The sequence below is a fragment of the Diplotaxodon limnothrissa genome, linkage group LG4 (assembly GCF_057381915.1).
Source record: "Diplotaxodon limnothrissa isolate DT_005_m linkage group LG4, D_limnothrissa_male_GT1.1, whole genome shotgun sequence".
Lineage (NCBI taxonomy): Eukaryota > Metazoa > Chordata > Actinopteri > Cichliformes > Cichlidae > Diplotaxodon > Diplotaxodon limnothrissa.
The window spans coordinates 22737834-22757271 of record NC_140599.1 but is presented as its reverse complement, the minus strand read 5'-3'; the positions used below and the strand labels follow the sequence as shown (position 1 = coordinate 22757271).

General features: G+C 40.7%; 1 protein-coding gene across 3 annotated transcripts in view; it reads right to left on the bottom strand.

Moving 5' to 3' along the window:
* LOC146633808 (protein sidekick-2-like) overlaps positions 1–19438 on the bottom strand; it is a 91122-nt gene that overhangs the window by 10793 nt on the left and 60891 nt on the right. For all 3 annotated transcript variants that reach the window (XM_085352535.1, XM_085352534.1, XM_085352536.1), the window contains 22 exons: positions 19256–19339; positions 18924–19118; positions 18345–18461; positions 17904–18071; positions 17289–17391; positions 16124–16300; positions 15701–15837; positions 14842–14989; positions 13529–13669; positions 12173–12354; positions 4975–5090; positions 4606–4801; positions 4405–4503; positions 4090–4281; positions 3819–3940; positions 3585–3694; positions 3164–3314; positions 1522–1759; positions 1320–1435; positions 1008–1197; positions 723–821; positions 13–207 (listed from right to left, as the gene is read on the bottom strand). In XM_085352535.1, coding sequence (XP_085208661.1) covers positions 13–207; positions 723–821; positions 1008–1197; positions 1320–1435; positions 1522–1759; positions 3164–3314; positions 3585–3694; positions 3819–3940; positions 4090–4281; positions 4405–4503; positions 4606–4801; positions 4975–5090; positions 12173–12354; positions 13529–13669; positions 14842–14989; positions 15701–15837; positions 16124–16300; positions 17289–17391; positions 17904–18071; positions 18345–18461; positions 18924–19118; positions 19256–19339 — 3276 coding nt within the window. The remainder of the gene's footprint in view (positions 1–12; positions 208–722; positions 822–1007; positions 1198–1319; positions 1436–1521; positions 1760–3163; positions 3315–3584; positions 3695–3818; positions 3941–4089; positions 4282–4404; positions 4504–4605; positions 4802–4974; positions 5091–12172; positions 12355–13528; positions 13670–14841; positions 14990–15700; positions 15838–16123; positions 16301–17288; positions 17392–17903; positions 18072–18344; positions 18462–18923; positions 19119–19255; positions 19340–19438) is intronic.

Here is a 19438-nt window from a genome sequence, read left to right as displayed (position 1 = left end):
TTTTACACTAACCTCTCTTCTCTGTTGTGACCACCAGAGCCTCAGCAGCCTCCCCCCAACCCTTGCGTGTTTGAGCAGTGAGCCGGAATACATAAACCATCTCTGGTTTCAGTCCTGCTGCTGTGTACTGTCGTGCACTGGGGCTCAGCACATCTACGGTGGCAGCATTGCTATTTGAAGAGTTTCTTCTGAATGTGATCTGATAAGCTAAGAAGACAAACTCATATCAAAATAAAGTCGTGCATAAAAAGGGATAAGCAAGAAGAACAAATTGGCTCCAGTGCAAAATCAAACCAGAGGAGATGGGGAAATTTGAAGGGAAATTCCACTCTTGGTCAAAAAAATTTTTTTTAATCATGGCTTAAGACTTAAGGCTCTTTTTCCCCCCTCATTTTTATGAAATTTAATTTGGGACACTCCAGAACTGAAGCTGAGCTGTAAGTTTTTATTTTTCTGTTTAATTTGTCTTTTTTATTTTAACTGATTTTCATCTTCTCGTATATTTTACTCATGTTACATCCCATTAATTTGTGTCTTTTTATTGCCTTCTATGTCTTTTATACCTTTGCTTAATGTCTTTAATATATCATTCACTGCCCTTTATAACTCCTACATATTGAAAGCTGTTATAAAAATAAAATTCCACTGCCTTGACCAGCCTTGACTTTCTCTCCCAATGCTATCAAAGTCTATAGTAGAAGTTCTGCTTATTGTAAACTCACCCAGTATAATTCCATTAGGCTGTGCAGGAGGTTGCCAGATAAGCCTAACAGAGGTGGTTCTGACTTCTGGGAACAAGATGCCAACTGGAGGGCCTGGTACTGTAACAGCAAATGAAAAATCATTAGGCAAGAATATCATACATAACAGAAATCCAGTGATTTAAGAAAAGCAAATGTATACATTTGAAAAAAGAACATTATTGATATTACATTTGTTTAGAGATGAAACATGAAGAGCTTCAGCTACAGCAGAAAGGTTAAAGTTGCTTGGAAAAGTTAATTTACCATCATCCAAAGTCCTCTCTAGAATGGACGGTGAGCTGCACCTTCCGTCTCCGATTCGTGTGAAGGCTAATACCTGGATCTCATAGAGCACATACTTGCCCAGACCAGTTAGCTGGACACTATGACTGGTGTTTCCCTCTACTGTCCAGAAATCTGGAGCTGTGTCTGAGTCCTTCTCCTTATAAACAACCTGAAAGATGCAGAATATTTTACATAATGACTTTAGGAGTATTAGCACTTAGAAGCACATTATTTATATGAATTTTACTCTGAAATCTGTTTCAATTTCAGACAAACAGTCAGAGCTGTTACCTTATAGCCCAAGATGAGTCCATTGCGGTCAGTCTCTTGGACCTCTCCCCACCGCACCAATATGCTGCTGGAGGTGGTGGCGAATGCTGAGACATTGGTGGGGCCGCTGGAGGGGACTGCAGCAGAAGATAAAGGAGGACATTTAAAAGACTTCAATGACATTTATGTGATTTATGTTGCCATAGGATATTTATTTTCTCACCAGACTCCCTTGTCCTGCAGTGGACTGGCTGACTCCATGGTCCAGAGCCAATACCGTTGATGGCCTGAACTCTGACCTCATACTCTGTCCATTCTTCCAAGTCCTCTATGGTGAACTCCCTCTCTAGGCGGTCCATTATGACGTGAGAAAGGACCCCCCCTTTAGTTCCGGCTTTGGCGTACTGGATGCGATACCCAACCAGATCTGGATTGCCATTGTACTCCCACTCTGGAAGAGGCTAAGATGATTTTTTGTTGTTGCTGTTTTTATATCCACAGTTCAAGCAAGATCAATAGAAATTTCATCATAATTGACAGTAGGTACAAAGTGTTGCCAGAACAAGAAGAATTCGTTTGAATTGCAGGGATTAGCTTAGATTTTAAAATGCGATAATGTTTTAAGAAAACTGTAGAACTTTAAATCAGGAACTACAGGTTCATATTTAGGCTACAAGTCTTGAAAAGCAATTAAAATGTAGTTGCTTAGCAGGGCATAAATATAGCTTTTCGGATTTTTAAAAATATATTATTACTGAAATGCAACAATATTCTTCCAATCAAATCAAATCAAATCACTTTTATTGTCACATCACATGTGCAGGTACATTGGTACAGCACATGTGAGTGAAATTCTTGTGTGCAAGCTTCACAAGCAACAGAGTTGTGCACTTTCACTTTCACTTAACTTTGTCTGTCAGTACTAATAAGATTAACATAGATCAATTATTTGAGAATAGTAGCTATCACCAGCACTTGCAAACAATTGATGTTTGCAAGTGCTTAAGTGCACTGAACATAAGGAGCTGTAGTTTTTAAATTAGCGCAGTCCTGATTCATAGATGCTTCTATGCCACAGCCATGAAGTGAGCCACAAAATTTTTACGACAGTTTAACACTCAGCTTGTGAAAGGAGGTCACGATCAGTGAGCTATGTCATCAATTTGTAGAGCCTATTACCCAGCTGACACCTATTTGCTGGTATATCTACCTTTTTTAATCCTTTTAAGGAGCTGCAGGAATGCCACGAGTCTCTGTGTCTCGGTGCTTAGTTGACACCGCGGTGACGCAAAGAGAACCTTGCTGACACAGAAATTAGCCATAACCAAGGACATAGTGCATGTGGCTTTCTGAACCATCGTAAATATCATCTCCTTTATTTATTCATCATATAAGAGAATCCAGAGAAGAGCAGCAAATTTGCAGAAGCAAAAAAAACAACATAAAAAAGGTTTCTAAACTAAGGCTTTTGAAAACAGGTTTATTTATTTTAAACTGTCAAAGTAATCATTTTATTGCAAACTTTTTATTATGTGATTTTTTCCCCACGATTTTTATGGGACCGTAAAATGTAAATGGATGGATGAATTTTTATGTCCTTCACCAAAATCAGATTTTTACAAAGCTTATCTTAATAATTTTAACAACCCAAGGGCATTTTCCCAATTCTGTCTTATCCCAACCATACTTTCCAACATTTCCAGAAGAAAAAAAAGTAATTTAAAAATAGCCTTTACATGGTGCATGCAAAAACATGCTAAAATCTACATATCCAAAATTGAGTCCTGACCTAATAATATCTGATGAAACTCAATAAACTTCAGACTAACTGAATTGGGACCAATGTGAAATGAAGGGTGGCTTACCACCCAGCGAAGCCACAGGCTGGTCTCACTAGCTGTGCGCAGGGTGACATTTGCTGGGGCGATGTCTGGAGGGGCCTGCAGGGTCTGGATCTTTCTGGACGGCTGACTTGGAGGACTTGTGCCCACGATGTTTACCTGACGCATTCGGAACCTGCAACAAAGGAAGCCAGATAACTGTGGATAACATTGTGGATAAACTGGTGTTGATCATGATACAGAGGATTAGAACTGATCTGTTACAGGTCTGATGAAATGGGGCTTTAATGATGTCCAAAAACAAAGTCGGTCAATGTAGCAAAAGGGAACAGGATCTTTTTATGAGCAGAGTTAAAGGCTAAAATAATTCCTAATCTAACATTAGACAGGAGAGACAGTTTCTGTGTGTGGAGGGTGCGCAGTGGTTTGATGCGTGTGCACTCACCTGTAGTAAGTATAAGGGTTCAGGTCCAGAACCTCCAGTGATCTAGCATCAGGTTCATTAGCCAGCTGGTGAACCATTAGCCACTCTTCATTCTCTCCAATTATACCAATCTAAAATGCATAGGGAAATGGAGTGGTATCAGCAGCTGAACAAATGAAACAAAAATGACAGTTCAACCTAAGCATGAAAATAAAGATAAATACAATAATCTTAAAATGTCTAACTAAATCATACCTGAGCTTCAACCTGCCAACGGGAAATGGATGTTTTGCCATCATAACCAGGTTTGAACTGGAGAGTGACAGAGCGGGGGCCGATGTTGGAGATGGCTAAATTGGTTGGAGGGCCAGGTAGCTCTGTAGTGAAGAATTGAATGAACACTTGAATAGTAGTAATTGAATTGTTCATAGAATTTAGAGGTTGCTGAACAGAAATCCGCTCAGTAAAATTACTATTCTAGTGTCTACCGAGTACTAATCGTTAAACTACTCAGTAAAGGCCTGACCTGGGGGTACACCAGAGGAAATAGTGGAAGCAGAGAGCTGGCCTTGGCCCTTGGAGGTCATGGCTGCCACCTGGATGGTGTAAGTAGTGAGAGGAGTGAGCCCCGTAACCTTGTACTCCTGAGTCAGGTTGGGCAAATAATGGGTTACTCTGGTATTTGTCCTGTTGAACTCCTCCCAGGAGATGCGATAACCTGAAAGTGGTGGGGAATTACCAAACAGTTACGCAGTAATTTCAGTTTTATGTCTTGGTGACTTAAAACAGTGGACAACGCAAAGGGACATAATCATGTTATATAGTCATCTTTAATGGTTACCTGTGAGAATACCATTTTTCTCTTGTGGCTCCTTCCAACTAACTTTTAGAGAGGTGTCCAATATGTCAGTGAAACTAAGGTGTCCCACTGCACCAGGGGCTATAAAAACATAATAAAAACAAATAGCGTATGAGTAGGACAACAGCCTGGCACATAATGATCTTTAAATACCAACATAACTTCCTGAACAGGGACACATACTATCCTCATGTGTGCGTAACCGCTGAGGCGGACTGCGGGGACCGTCTCCCGGGGTAGTGAAGCATAATACTGAAGTGTAGTATTCTGTGAACCTTTTAAGGCCTGCTATATAGCCAATGTGAACGCTGTCCTGAAAGTTGGGGCGCACTGTAACCACAGCGACTTCGTTGGGCCGACTTGGTTCCCAGGCCAAAAGCTGGAAATTGAATAACAGGAGATGTTATTGTGGACATTTTGGGTACCAAAGATTTTTTTAGGATTTATCAAGTGAGTTAAAAAAAAAATCTGACTGATAGTGCTTGTATACTGTAACAACAATGCCCTTCTTGACCACCAGAGTGCACCAGTTTACAGAAAGGAGCTGCTCACCTTATATCCCTGGTTGATTCCATTGATAAACTGCGGGCTCGGGGCAGTCCAGGTAAAGCGCACAGTAGTGGAGTTGACAGCCTCGGCTTGTACATTTCCTGGTGGCACAGTGGGCACTGATCCAGAGGAAGTAAAAAAAAAAACATTAAGAGGTGCAGGCAGAGTGAAAGATTAAGGTAGAGGGAGAGAGGGGCAGACAGATAAGCAAAGGAAGAGAGAAAAATGGGAATAGTGATGAGACATGGAAGGAAAAGCCTTCAAGAGGCGCTTTCAGACCAACCTCATTTAGAGCGTGAGAATCAGGCTCAGGGAATTTTTTATTTTTGCTCATTTGGGGAGGTAAGAACATGCCAATCACACCGGGTGTGAAAGCAGTTGCCTCAGGCAGCTTCCAGGTGAACCCTGCAGCAGTTTGTTTGAAGCGAGCATGCCACTCTGATGTAACACCGGAAAACAGTCAGGGAGTTGCACATTAATGAAGCTGACTGGCCGGTACTGGTCCTCCTGTCCTTGTGCATTTCTTAATTCTCTTGTATTGAAATTCAGAGCATAACCTGCTCTTCTGCTCTTCTGTCTTTAATGGCACGAATGATGGAAACATCCAATTAACGAGAGCTCAGCTAAACATGTTCACTGCTCGTGTTCACTAACAATGACACAGATGATGAAACCATTTTTACATTTTTTGCAAGTGAAGAGAAAAGGGAAATAAAATTGCGACATATGCTATACTTTCCAGGTTTCATAGTTTTGCTAATTCGCCACAGCACGGTTGTGCTTCTCCACACATTTGTTTAATTGCAGATGCAACGGATTCTGAGCTGAAATCGATCATTAACTGGCTAATTGATCAGACATTACACAAAATGTGTGCACAAATTTCCAAGGTTTTAAGATTAGTTGTGCCAGACAGATTCCCTCATTTCAAAATAAAAGTTTGTCGTTAGACAAAACAAAGCATTCAAAGAGACAGCTTGTATTCATCTCAAAGACACATGTAGGGCTCATTACACAAATGAACAATATTTATACAAAGGGCTATGTATGGAAGAATGCAAAGAGGAAACTGAGGGAGAAATGAGAAAGCACTCGAAGAGCAGTGTTTCTTAAAATAAACAAAAGGCATGTGCTGCTGAAGCTGCACAATTATAATCATAACTAAGACAGACACAAGAGCTCTGTGTATTTATTTCCATACTATAGGAACAAACTAAGAGCCTGCTCTCACTCTCTTTTACGCTACCTGACATTTAGACTTGAAAAGAGTGTAACAGACTAGTAATGCAAAAACCCGAGCGCCTGTAAAATCCAAAGAAGTCAAAAATAACTTCTGAATTTTCCTTGGATAACTGTTTCTTAGCAGGAAATGGAACATATGATGAAATGTGAACCCTCCCAGTTTTCTTATGGATGCTCAAGGGAATATTTATTGAGTATGGTGCAGAGTATGGAACGCCAGGACTGCCATAATGAATTAATTAAATACACCATTAAATAATTAATTAAATGTGGCAATAATTAATTAAAATTGGAATTAATTAATTAAATAAATAGTTATGACACATGTAATTAATTAATTATTGACACATTTAATTAATTATTTATGTATTTCACATTTTAATTAATTATTGACACATGTAATTAATTAATTATTGACACATTTAATTAATTATTTATGTATTTCACATTTTAATTAATTATTGACACATTTAATTAATTATTGACACATTTAATTAATTATTTAATGATATATTTATTTATTTCATTTTGGCAGTCCTGACGCCTGGCTCTCGTCATGAAATAATTTTATCTGTCAGCCTCACCCATCAAACTCAGGGGGCGGGGTTAACGCTGCCCATGCAGCTTCTCTAACATTTGATTGGTTGCCGTGCAAAGTAAGTCAAAACAGGTCGATCCTAGAAAATCGATTGCTTGTGTAGACTTGGGGCAGCCAGTTATCCCAGAATGCAGATCAAATCACAAGCAGCAATGGTGGTGGTGTAGTTTTAAAATACCCCGTTTTTCTGTCACCAGCTACACTTTTAACAGTGTTTTAGCCGCGAATGTCGCGACGTATGTCTGGTCAGGTTGTCAACATAGAACATGTTTGCAAAAGTGCTCAGATGTTTTCAGAGATTTCACTAGCTCTGCTAACAGTTAGCATGCAGAGTGCACCGAGGGGGTTACGTTAACCGGTTTGTTTACATATTCCACTCTCCGTGTTCCACATGTTGCATTCGCAGATTCTCATTTTCACCGAACGATCGTCTCTTTCCGCCTGGTCTTGTGTCTCTGTGCTTCTGTAACATAAAGAACGAGCTGACATTTTTCTCACGAAACCAGCGATCAGCTCAACAGACCCTCAGTTTACCTGCATGCATCCTCCTCCTCATCTGTCAGCTGTTTAACACCTGCTGCTAATTCAAGAAACACGCCTAGTTACCTGGTGATAGTCACAGTTTAACTGGGCAGCCGGTGCTCGATATAACGCAATGTCAGCGCATTTTTCTGCACAAGATAAGTAAATATAGTGTTTTCCCCGAGCGCAGAGCTGCTGGAGCTCGTTTCCTTACAGAGCACTTTATAGGCGAACAGCTTCATCAGCGGCTGATGTCCAATCACCGGCACACAGCTTTCAAACCTCAGCTGAGTTTTAGCTCTCAGTGGTTAAATGCTGGACTTCATTCACTCAGGTTCTGTCTGTCGGGTCACGTTTACTTCGCTGTTTTATTTACAACTGAGCAAATCGGTTTGGCTGAGGTTAAAGTTACGTTTCATAACTGCATAGTTTCACAGACGTTTAATGGTTCACTGGCACATGTGTTAGACTGAACTATCATCTAAATATCATCTGTTTTTTAATAGTTATTCAACTGTATTCTAAGCACCAGCTGTCTGTTAGAATGTGATTTTTTTTCTCTCTCTGTTGGCAGAGGTATAAAAATGCGCAGGAAAATCTGACGTGCATGGCGAACTTCACCGACGATATTTAGGGAGGAATAAACACACATCAAACATAAATGAACCATTTGTCTGTCTCCATAATTGAGAGAATTTTCTCTTCTTATGTCAACACTCTCTCTCTTTTTTTTTTCTTTTTTTTTGCTTTTTCGGTCATGTTATGTTTACCTGTCAAAGGCTTGTTACAAACTATGAAACACATTGTGCAGACTTCTGGATGTTAGAAGAAAACTAATACTGCTCATGAATGAGACTAAAGGCAGGAAGGTGTCCTTTAAAACTAAACATGTTAATAGGACCTCCCTGTTTATATCATAGTTTATGATATAGCACGTGTATTTCAGTAATAGCCTGCTGAGGCCACTATACGTGCTGGCCTCATATCAAATGTGAAGGCAGACTGAGTCTATGTTTGACGTTTTTTATATCTAATCTTCCTTTTCAAACATTTAAACAGCAGCGAGTCTGCAGCTGAGGGAATACAAATTCAAATTGTCGGAACAGGTTTGCTCGTTTCTTGGATTCATTTGGTGATTTATTAAATGTATAACTGTTATTCTAATCTGCTGCTGAGTCTCTTACACTTTTCTTTATGCTGTATATTTTCACGTCTCTGGAATAGTTGGCAGTTAGATAGTCAGCTGGGAAACTTTGTGTTAACTCATGGAGCTGAGGATATCGTGGATATGCTGACCTCGCTGCGTGGTGTACAGAGCGAGGTCAGCATGATTAATATTCACAATAAAAATATTAGCCGAACATCATGAAGTCTGTATGTGTTTCATAGTGTCGAACAACCTTAAAGCCAGCAGTTACTACATGACGGAAACACCAACGTTATCTCTTTTATGTGTTTATACACAGGTCACGCTGATTACTGAACAAAAACCCAAAGATCAGATGTTAAACAGATTTATTTGCTCTCTCTCCTCCTTAAACATGTTTTTAATGTTAGTTATAATTCAGAATTGGCGACTGAAACACGTAGGACACATAAGAACATCAGGAAATAAAACACCGATAAATATAACCTCAGTAAAAGAAGTCAGTGTTACTACAGCTGTGTACCGGGGCCTGCGCTTTGTCGGTGGGATTGCTTGCGAGGCGAGCGGGTCTATCCCACGCTTTGCCGTGAGACTGGGCAGACATCTCCGAAATCATCGAAACACTTTTGCAAAGAGGCTGTATCTTGACAAACCGACCAGACACATGAAGATTAAACCACTACATTCTCGGCTAAAAAAATATTAAAACGGTATTTGGTAACACACAAACAGGGTTTTTCAAAGTTCAGTTCTGTTAGCTTCCACATGCCGGTTGTTGTGTGCTAGAAACAATGGCCACCAGGCCAAAGCAATGGTTTTGACTCGATCAGCGTTAACCCCGCCCCCTGAGTTTGATGGGTGAGGCTGACAGATAAAATTATTTCATGATGAGAGCCAGGCGTCAGGACTGCCAAAATGAAATAAATAAATATATCATTAAATAATTAATTAAATGTGTCAATAATTAATGAAATGTGTCAATAATTAATTAAAATGTGAAATACATAAATAATTAATTAAATGTGTCAATAATTAATTAATTAAATGTGTCAATAATTAATTAAAATGTGAAATACATAAATAATTAATTAAATGTGTCAATAATTAATTAATTACATGTGTCATAACTATTTATTTAATTAATTAATTCCAATTTTAATTAATTATTGCCACATTTAATTAATTATTTAATGGTGTATTTAATTAATTCATTATGGCAGTCCTGGCGTTCCATAGCAGAGATCTCTGTTCATGTAATGGATTTACCACGACAGGCATCCAGAGATATGTGTTAAGCCTGTCAGAGCTTTATATACAAGTTAAAGGAATTTAAAATCACATTCAACGTCAGCACAGTGCATCTGAATCAGAAGGCATTTGGTAAAGTATAGAAGGAAGATTTCTAGACATACTGTCATCTATGGATTGACCTTGACTGGCAGCAATGATGACATCTTTAAATCTTAAAGTAAAAACTCAGATTAACCTTTCAACACGCTAACACAAAAGCTGGAATCTACAAAAAGTCAGCATGTTACTGTGTTACAACGTCACGTTGGAAAAAAATATGAAGCCAGATTTCCGAAAGCTAAATATCTAAAAGCTTGTTCCCTTCAGATCTGCTGCCACAAAGGCAAAAACAGATTTTGCTAATTTGACTTTTATCCTCTGAAGATTTTGAACAGACAGGGAAACAAGAAGCCTAAGGTGTTGGAATCAGTAGGCGTGTCGAAATATGTAGCTGTACGACACCGGGGAAAGTTCACAATATGTGTTCTAATTACACTACTCAGCATGTACAATGAGAAAAGAAGCCAACCGAGACAGGTTCTCTCTGCAAAAATCAAAAGATATGTCACATATCTGACACTCATCATCACTCGATAGTTTATATGCAGAAACAATTAAATCTGTGCTGAGAAAAACAACCAAAGTCTTTGGGCTGTCAAAATAAAGGTTATACTTATGGAGACTGGGATGTCTGTAATCAGTTAACCTAATCTCACTAACTGCATGTCTTTGGATTGTAGGAGGAAGTTTAAGTCCCTGGAGACAACCTATGTAGACATGAGGAGAACAAGCAAACTACCCATAGAAACGTTGCCGATTCAAAACTACAACCCTCTTTGGACCTTGTTGTGAGGCAACAGTGCTAATCATAGCGCTGTTCCTGCTGCCACTACTGTATAACATATTATTATTATAATAAAAACCAACCAACCAACCAGCCAACCAACAAACTGTCATGGTCCTGGGTCTTTTGACCCAGCGTTTTAAGTTTGAGTTTATTTTGTTCATTAGGTTATCTAAGTTCATTTGGTTATTAGACTCCTTGTGTTTTCTTCCCCTGTATTTAAGCTTCCCCTCACCCTTCGTGTTTCATGCTGCGTGTCTTATGTTATCAAGTTTGTATTATTATGCCTAAGTGTTTCTAGTTATTATTTTCCCCTCGTGTTTCCAACCATGTTAAATCTCCCCTGCTCTTCATGCGTTTCATGTCTGTGTCTTACGTTGTCAAGTTCGGGTTGTCATGTCTATGTCTCATTATGTTTCCTGTTTTATTGTGAAGAGGTCTGGTGTTCTGTGTTCATCATGTTCAGTTTTACTCTCCCACTGTGACGTCATTATGTTCATGTGTGCCAGCTGTTTCCTCATGTGTCTCCACTTCCCCTAATCACCTCCTGTGTATTTAAGTCCTCTGTTTTCAGTGTGTGATTGTCAGGTCGTCTGTTGTCCACGTCATGTTTCCCATGCCATGCTTCCAAGTTTCTTGCCTAGGTTTTTCTTATTGCTTGTTTAGATTCCCCAGTTTAGGTTTGTGTTCATTTTGCTTCAGTTTGCCTTGCCCTTTGTTTGTACCTCTTCTACTAGCCTTATTAAACGGCTTGCCTTTTGTTAACATTTCAAGTTCTGTTCCCTGTTCCTTGGCGTCTGCGTTTTGGGTCCTTTTTCAATTCATACAGTCTGCCCTCGCCAGACTGTGACACAAACAAACAAAAACATTCTAAAATAAAAAAAATAAGGACAAATGCAAAAATCTGGAAACTATGAAACTATGAAAGTCTGAACAACAGCATGCATTTTAATGGGGCACTCAGTAAAAAAGACACACATTTTCAAAGAAAAACATATATATTTAAAAGGTAGTAAGCATGTGTTATGCATAACCATACAGAGATATGTGATAAAAATAAGCAAGGACAAAATTAATGAATCTAGATAAATCTCAAACCCCAAACTAAAAGTTAAGTAAAAGCCTGGGCTGAAGTATATGATGACGCTTATGGGCTCATAGCTGTATACTGTGTTTATCGCAGCATTTATTAAGACTAAAAATAAGCAGCGTTGAAAGGAAAATAGCACTTATGACTTGTCATGCCTTTTACAGACCTTTTTGCTGCTCTGTGCTGAATGCTGATTTATGATTCAAGATAGGAAACAGAAATAAAAAATGTAGTGGCTGTACTCTTTAAAATGTGTACACATCACCATTTCAGTGGTAAATAAAAACATGATTGCATGATTGATAACTCTTAATTTGACATTAAAGAAAGATAAATGTGTCAAGTTTCACGTTTCAAGCTTAATTTTAAGTAAAAAGGGAAACTTTGAAACCCACAGCGTGATGCCTGCAGACAACGATTAACTTGAGCCCTGCTTTTACTATAATATTGTCTGTTTGCTACTCTCACCTCCTTGCAGAGTCCACTCAGTGACTTTGTGGCTGTAGGTGCCCCGGCCTGCTCCATTGTACGCTGCCACCTCAATCTCGTAGTTGGTCCAGATGATGAGGTCCTCCAGGAGCAAACTTGTTTGGTCTGGGTTTGTGATGTTTTTCATCTGACAATCAACTGGAAGCCCAGACAGACAGTACCTGAGAGCAGAGTAATTGAAGGATAGAGAAAGACAGAAAGACAAGGACCGCACAGACCATTCAATTCAGTTCAGTTTTATTTATACAGCAACCAAATCACAACAACAGTCGCCTCAAGGCACTTTACATTGTAAAGACCTTACAATAATAGAGAGAAAACCCAAAAAATCAGACCACCCTGTGACCAAGCACTTGGTGACAGTGGAAATGAAAAAAAAAAAAAAACTTTTAAAAGGAAGAAACCTCTGGCAGAGCCATGCTCAGAGAGGGACAGCCATCTGCTGTGACTAGTTGGGGGTGAGGAAAAAAGGAGATTAATAACTAATAATTAAACACAAAGTGTTATATAAACAAATAGAAAGTGAAAAGAGGTGAGAAGAAGAAGAAATACTGAATCCATAATGGAAACCCCACAGTAGCCTAGGCTTAATGGAAGCATTCAGGCTCACCTGATCCAGTCCTAAGTCTAATCTTAAAAAAAGAGAGGATGTCTCCTATATCCAAACTGGGAGCTGGTTCCACAGAAGAGGGGCCTGAAACATGAAGGCTCTCTCCCATTTTACTTTTAAATATCCACAAGTGTGTTAGGGAATATGAAGTAAACCAGCAGTCTGAGAGGGAAGTGGTTTTTCAAGGCGATATAGTTTTTAGAATAAGATGGGGCCTGACTATTCAAGACTTTATATGTGAAAAAAGGTTTTTAAATCAGATTCTGGATTTAGCAAGGACAACATGAAGACAAGCTAAAATGGGAGAAAAATGGTCTCTCTTTCTAGCCCTGTCAGTCCTCATGCTCCAGCATTCTGGATCAACCGAAGGCTTTCGGGGAGTAGACAGAACACAATAAACATATATTAGGATTTTACTGGCATTTTTTTGCCTATAGCGAGGGACTGAGAGCAGTAAGAGTACGAAAAAAAAAAATCATGCAGAGCAGTTATAAAATGGCTACAAAAAGAGAGGTGACAACAGATGGATGTAGAAGAAGGTATTTAATTTGCACCAATTATTCTACAGACACAATGAGCAAGAATGAAGCAAAATGGAAAGGGAGAAAAGGGACTGGCGTAACAGTTATTATCGCATCTGAATGGCACAGGGCCAGACAGGCACCTATCCCTGGATAAAAAAAAAGAGAGAGAGAGAAACAGGCAGGTTGTCATGGTCTTTTTACCTGATGATGTAGCCCTGGAGTGGACCATTTTGATGACTCTCAGGGGGTGGCTGCCATTGGATCATGATGGACTGATTTGTGCGGCCACTTGCGATGACTGTCTGAGGGGGGGCGCTGGGAGGTTCTTCGGGGAGAGTTAGTCTGCAGCGAGGAGCAAGGAGAAAAGAAAGAATAAAGGAGAGGTAAAAGCAGAGACAAAGTGAAGCCGTGCATTAATTATCCTGGGTTTCTGCATATTTCTATTCCATTTCATCATAGACATCAAAACATAATAAAGACAGCTTTTTGTGTTTTTTTCAGAACACCATAAAGGAAAGTTGGGTTAAGTGTTGCTGTGTCTTTGTCCAAAACATATTCTCTATAATACTGTCCGCAGAGGGACAGCTTGCTGTGGCATGAAAAAAGATCAAAGAGGCCTTGGTAAAAAATGGAGCAGCACAATGGAGAGACAGGGCGAGTGAGCGAAAGATATAAAAGAACAAGAAAGAGAGATCCAGGCAGACTTTTCCCTTAAGTCAGTTTAAGATGACATCTTGATTTCTTCCCAGTGCACCGGAGCACTGCTCTGGAGGAGATAAAGCAGAGTGTTTAGGATCAAAGAGGTGTGCCTCAGAAAAGCCCTGCACTCACTGACGCTCAGTCACCCTCCTGTGGTGCATTCTTGTCTGGGCAGATTCACACTGGAATTTGGCTCCGCGAAAGTGTGTGGTTTGAGGAGGGTCTTTCTGCAGTTAGAAAAAAACATCCAATGGGTTGTGTTGATGCGCGCAAGGTCAGACAGTAGTGTGCATAGGTGAATAGTGATGAGCTAAGAATGTGTGTGAGAGTGCGCGGAGGTGGGCCTGCATGTTTATGACAGCTTCTTCTTCCTAGTCAAGAAAATTCACTTGAGATTTGAGTCTGTGTTGAGCTCTGCCACTTTCAAGCCTCTCTGTATTTTACTCATGAAGTATGGCAAAGGAAGTTAATAGGAGGGAGCGAGACGAAGCTGGGTCAGCGCACCCATCAAGTCTTCACAAAGCGCAATTTCAGCTCATTCACAGTTTTATCTTGAAAAGGCCCATCCTGAAGCCGGCTCATCTCTCCCTCACTCCCAGAGGAATGAAGACCAAAAAGTGGACTTACAGGAAATAATCACAGGATTTTCTATTGAACTGCCAAGACGAGCGGGGAAGAACGGCTTGTTCCAGAACAGTAAAAGCCCTCCAAAGTGCAACGCTTGTCTCGCGGCCAGTGTACACATTAAAAAACACAGTCTACGAGCAATATTTTTAACATTCAGCAGATGCATAACAGCTAAGTGCAGCACCCACCGGTCAGTCTCTTTGCTGAACTGGCCTCTGCCCACGTCATTTACGGCACACAGGCGGAACTGGTATGAACGCGCCGGGATGAGGCCACCAATAGTAACCCCAGTAGACTCTGGCTCAATGTTGGCCAGCAGCACTGTCCAAGGCGCATCTGAGATAGAGAGGACACACATAAAGATAAAGCTGTGAGCAGTAGCTAGAGAATGATGAATGACCTTGTGAGGTCATTAAGACTTGAGAAAAAAAACCTCTCTCCACCACTTGCGAACTTAAATTTAAATTCATTGTTATTTCTGACTATCCCTGCACACCACTGTTTCGTTTTTTCAGTAATAATAGTGCAGCTACTGATAGGAGACAAATAATTTATTTTGCATAAAGTCCCTCTAAATATCAAATTGCAATTCAATTATCCAAAACCCAGATCCCATCTGCATCCTCAGATTCATTTTCCTTATAATGAGTTGTCATCTACTCAGTTAGCCTGAGCTTCGATGAGAAATGGTTGAGCAATTTAGTCTCAGTGGGTGAAAACATTCCCACTTCTTTGATTTTATCAAGTGAAAGGAAGATAAGAGTATTGGACAGCAAAACAATTTGGTCTCCCTGTTCATTTGTAAGGAAACACACAAGTGAGGCAATTGAGTTATACAGATTGAGGAATGTATGAGAGTGTGCAACTGCCAATTTTAGATACACAATTGAAATGTAATATAATAGGAGGGATTGCAAATTAGTGTCCCCTTTGAGAACAAACTAGCAATATCACTTTTGAAAATTACTAATAAAACTATTACATTTGTGAGTTTGCATTAGGTGTGCATGGTTAAAGGTGATAGAGGTGCTTGGTGGAAAAACTCACTGTTTTCTGAGACCTCCAGGATGTAGCGGATAAGGGGGCTGTTGCCATCGAAGGCCTGGGCCCACGTTAGGTTGATGGCCCTCTTCTCAGTGGTACTCAGAACTGCTACTGGGTTTTCTGGAGCATGAGGTAACTGCCTGTACGTGTAAATGTGGGTGAGAGGGAACAAGTGATAAGAGAAATAGAATCAGACAAGAAGGCAGAAAATAACAGAGCTGAACAGTTAGAGTGAGAGCGAGGCATTGTAAATATTTGAGGGGTTTGATGGATTAGAGAGGAGAGCAGTGATAAACCACAACAGTGGAGGAAACATCCATCCATCATGTCCTGGTTGCATGTAAAAGAAAAAAAAAAACACAGAGGAAAAAAACCAACTAAAAACAGCACGATAAGACTGGGGAGACATTGGGTAAATATGCAAACCTGACTCGGAGGTGGGCGCTGCGAGAGTCATTGCCACCCACCGAGGTCACCCTGCAGGTATATGTTCCAATGTCACCCGACCACGTTTGGGAGATGTGCAGGGTCCCGTCAGGCTCCAGACGCAAACGCGGGGACGTGTTCACGTCAATCACAGTGCCGCTCTTCTCCCACACATGTCTGAAAGCACGTGCGTGACAACGTAACTATGTTACCCACGAAAAAACAGACACACGCATACGCAAACTTTAACACTTTACAGTTACAGCAAATTTGTTTGCCCTTTATGAGTTCATGCGCCAAACACAGAAGGTGCTAGCAACAACGAAAAGCGCAACAAAGCTGGCAGCAAAGTGTTTGGATCAGAAAAATCTCTCTCTGTGTCACAACTTATCATCCGCGGATTTCGCTCCTCGTTATTTAACCCACCCACACATATGGACACCCCCCAGTACATGCGCACATGCATGCAGACATGCAAATATTAGGAGCTCCCGTGATTAATAGCGACTATTCGCGCTCTGCAGCTAATCTCCTCTGTGTTGCGTTTAATTAAAGGCGCTGTCTGAAGTTATTACTCTGTTTACATATTCATCTGTTTACCCTGCAATCTGATCAATGTCGTAGGCCCACAGGTGACAGGCTCTCTAATCACTGGGCTCCATAGACATCATTTCACTCCCTCTGAGACAGATGCCTGTACACACACTCTGTCATGCTCAAGACTGTCTAAAGAATGAGGGAAGGCAATGGACTAATTCCTAAATCTGACTCCAAGCATTTCGAATGCTTCCCATAGGAAGTCTTCTAAGGGTGGATAAACACTATGAGATCTCATGCAGATTTCATAAACTAATTAAGTACAACACTGATGCCCAAGCTTGTTCGCAAGGCTGGGAGTGATTAAAAAATATGGGATGGCCTTGGCTCAGGTAGTAGAACAGGTTGTCTACAGTTCCCATTGTTGACATGATGTCTGTCAACTCCATAAGCCAAAGTGTCCTTGGGCAAGAAACTAAAATCCAAGGTGATCCTAAGGGCACGTTACTGGTAAGTGAACATATACTGCTCTTTTTGAAAAGTGCTACTTAATTGCACAACATTTACTTACATAAAAAGAATGAGGAGTAAGACCAACAAGAAAAGAGAGCATATTCCAAAAAATTACCTTACAGTGACACTGGGATCATGGGTTACACCACAGGTCATAACAGCCTTAGTCCCTTTGATGACACTCTGGTCTTGTGGCGGTTTAGTGATGCGGGTACGTGCTGTGAAAATGCCCAAAGGCTGTTATTCAGAGACTGTTTGATCAGTGAACCGAACAGAGATTACAGGAATTGGTCTCATCTTTCACTCAATATCTCTCTGAAATAGCATAAATTATATTCTATTTTCAGTGGGCAAAGTATTTTGCAAGGTTACAGAGACTTGTAATGTGAATTTAGTCACAAAAATGAGTTCACGTGCAAGTCCAACTGTCTTGACAATGACCTCTAGGAGAAAAAAAAGCATGTAATTCTTCTAGAATTTAACACGTCATGTATTTAATAATAACAATACCAAAAAAGACATTTTCTCCTTTTATTTTTTCTCATATTCCAAAGGTCTAGACTAGGTCTCATCATTTTCAGCAAGTTATACAAGTGTTGAACAATGTAAAAAATAAAGAGAGAGATTAAAATAGAATAGCTTAAATAGCTTAGATCACACAGTCTTATGGTGTGCTCCAAAAAACTTCTATTCTGTTCTACAGAGGGTGTCCAGTTGCTGTTACGCTTACCCCAGACCAACAGGTCAGCTGAAGCCTCGTCAATGCCCCTCGAGTTACTGGCCATGCAGGTGTATGTTCCAGCGTCAGACAGGTGGGAGGGGCTGATTAGTAAGCTGCCCGATTCCAGCAGGGTGAACCTGGGCAGCTGGACCGATCCACTGGCCAAGACACGTTCACCTGCAGGGAAGGGTGGAAGTGATCGATGATATGGGAGAAAGGACGGGGAACAAAAAAAGGGGGGGTGTGTGGGGAAAGAACAAGAGAGATTAAAGTATTGGAGAAATGTCAGGGAAAACAAACAGAAGGGAAAGCAGCACAGCAACAGTAAAGAAATACAGCTTGTTTGGAGAAAATATATATTCTGGATCTTTTTCATAGCTCTTGTCTAACTGACGAGTCAAAATGCAGCATAATAATCTCCCCAATACCTCATGCTGTTAGCCCACGCACCTTTCTGCCAGGTGATGGCTGGCCGCGGGGCTCCCGAGGTTTCACAGTGTAGGATGACTGACATGCTGTCAATCACTGCACTGTCAGAGGGGCCAGCGGTTATGTTAGGAGCAATACCTGGATGGGGAGGGGTCAGGCACATGAGACACACGCACAGACACAGAGAAAAACGCATAGGTTCAAGCAAAATCAGGTAAGACAGAGGTGATAATGAGAGACATAAACAGCTTTCTCCCTAATAAAGCAGGTAGCAGCTGAGAGCTTAATGGACTTGACAAAAGGGGCAGCTGTCAAGTCTCATTCTCAGAGACAGCTCTGAGAATCTGACAAGGCGCCTCTGTCTCTCTGCTTCTCCTGCTCATTCTCTCATTCAAAAATAGGCAATAATTGCCCGAGCATCCAAGGCTGACAAATCTGTCACTGCAAAGAGATATATAGATAGATGGGTGTAGAAAGGGAAGACAGAGAGTGGGACAAGAGAGGATTAGGAAAGAGAAGAGAGGAAGGAGCTGAAAGACAAACAGAATGAATCAGCAGACGTGTGGATAACTTTGAAAAGAAATTTCAAGGGGGACATACTAGTAACGGCAAGGTAGGTGTTTGTCTGGATTTCTCCTGCTAGATTGCGAGCAAAGCACTGAAACATCCCTGTGTCATCTGGCAGGAGACCGTTGATCTGTAGACTGCCTCCTACCAACACCCTGTACCTGGGGATCTTCACCGGGCTGATGGGCACTGCATCTTTATACCACACTATCTCTGGCTGTGGTGTGCCTGCAGAGGGAGGAAAGGATTTACTTATTTTTTGTCTCTGGTCACTGTGACCCTGTAGTCCATTTTCTTTTCTTTTTTACTGCTTTTTTTAGTCTTTCACACATGCAGGAGCATAGTGGAAAAAAAACACCACAAACCTCGAGCCTGACAGGGGATATCCACTACCTTCTCCATTTCTGCGCTGATGTGACTCGGCGGCTCTTTTACAAACAGAGGATATTCTGTTCCGAAGAAGAAAAGTGATTGTTCGCTAATAGCCTTTAAAAACAGCTACAAAACTAATGCGTGCTTTTTATCATCACCGTCATCTGGCAATAGCG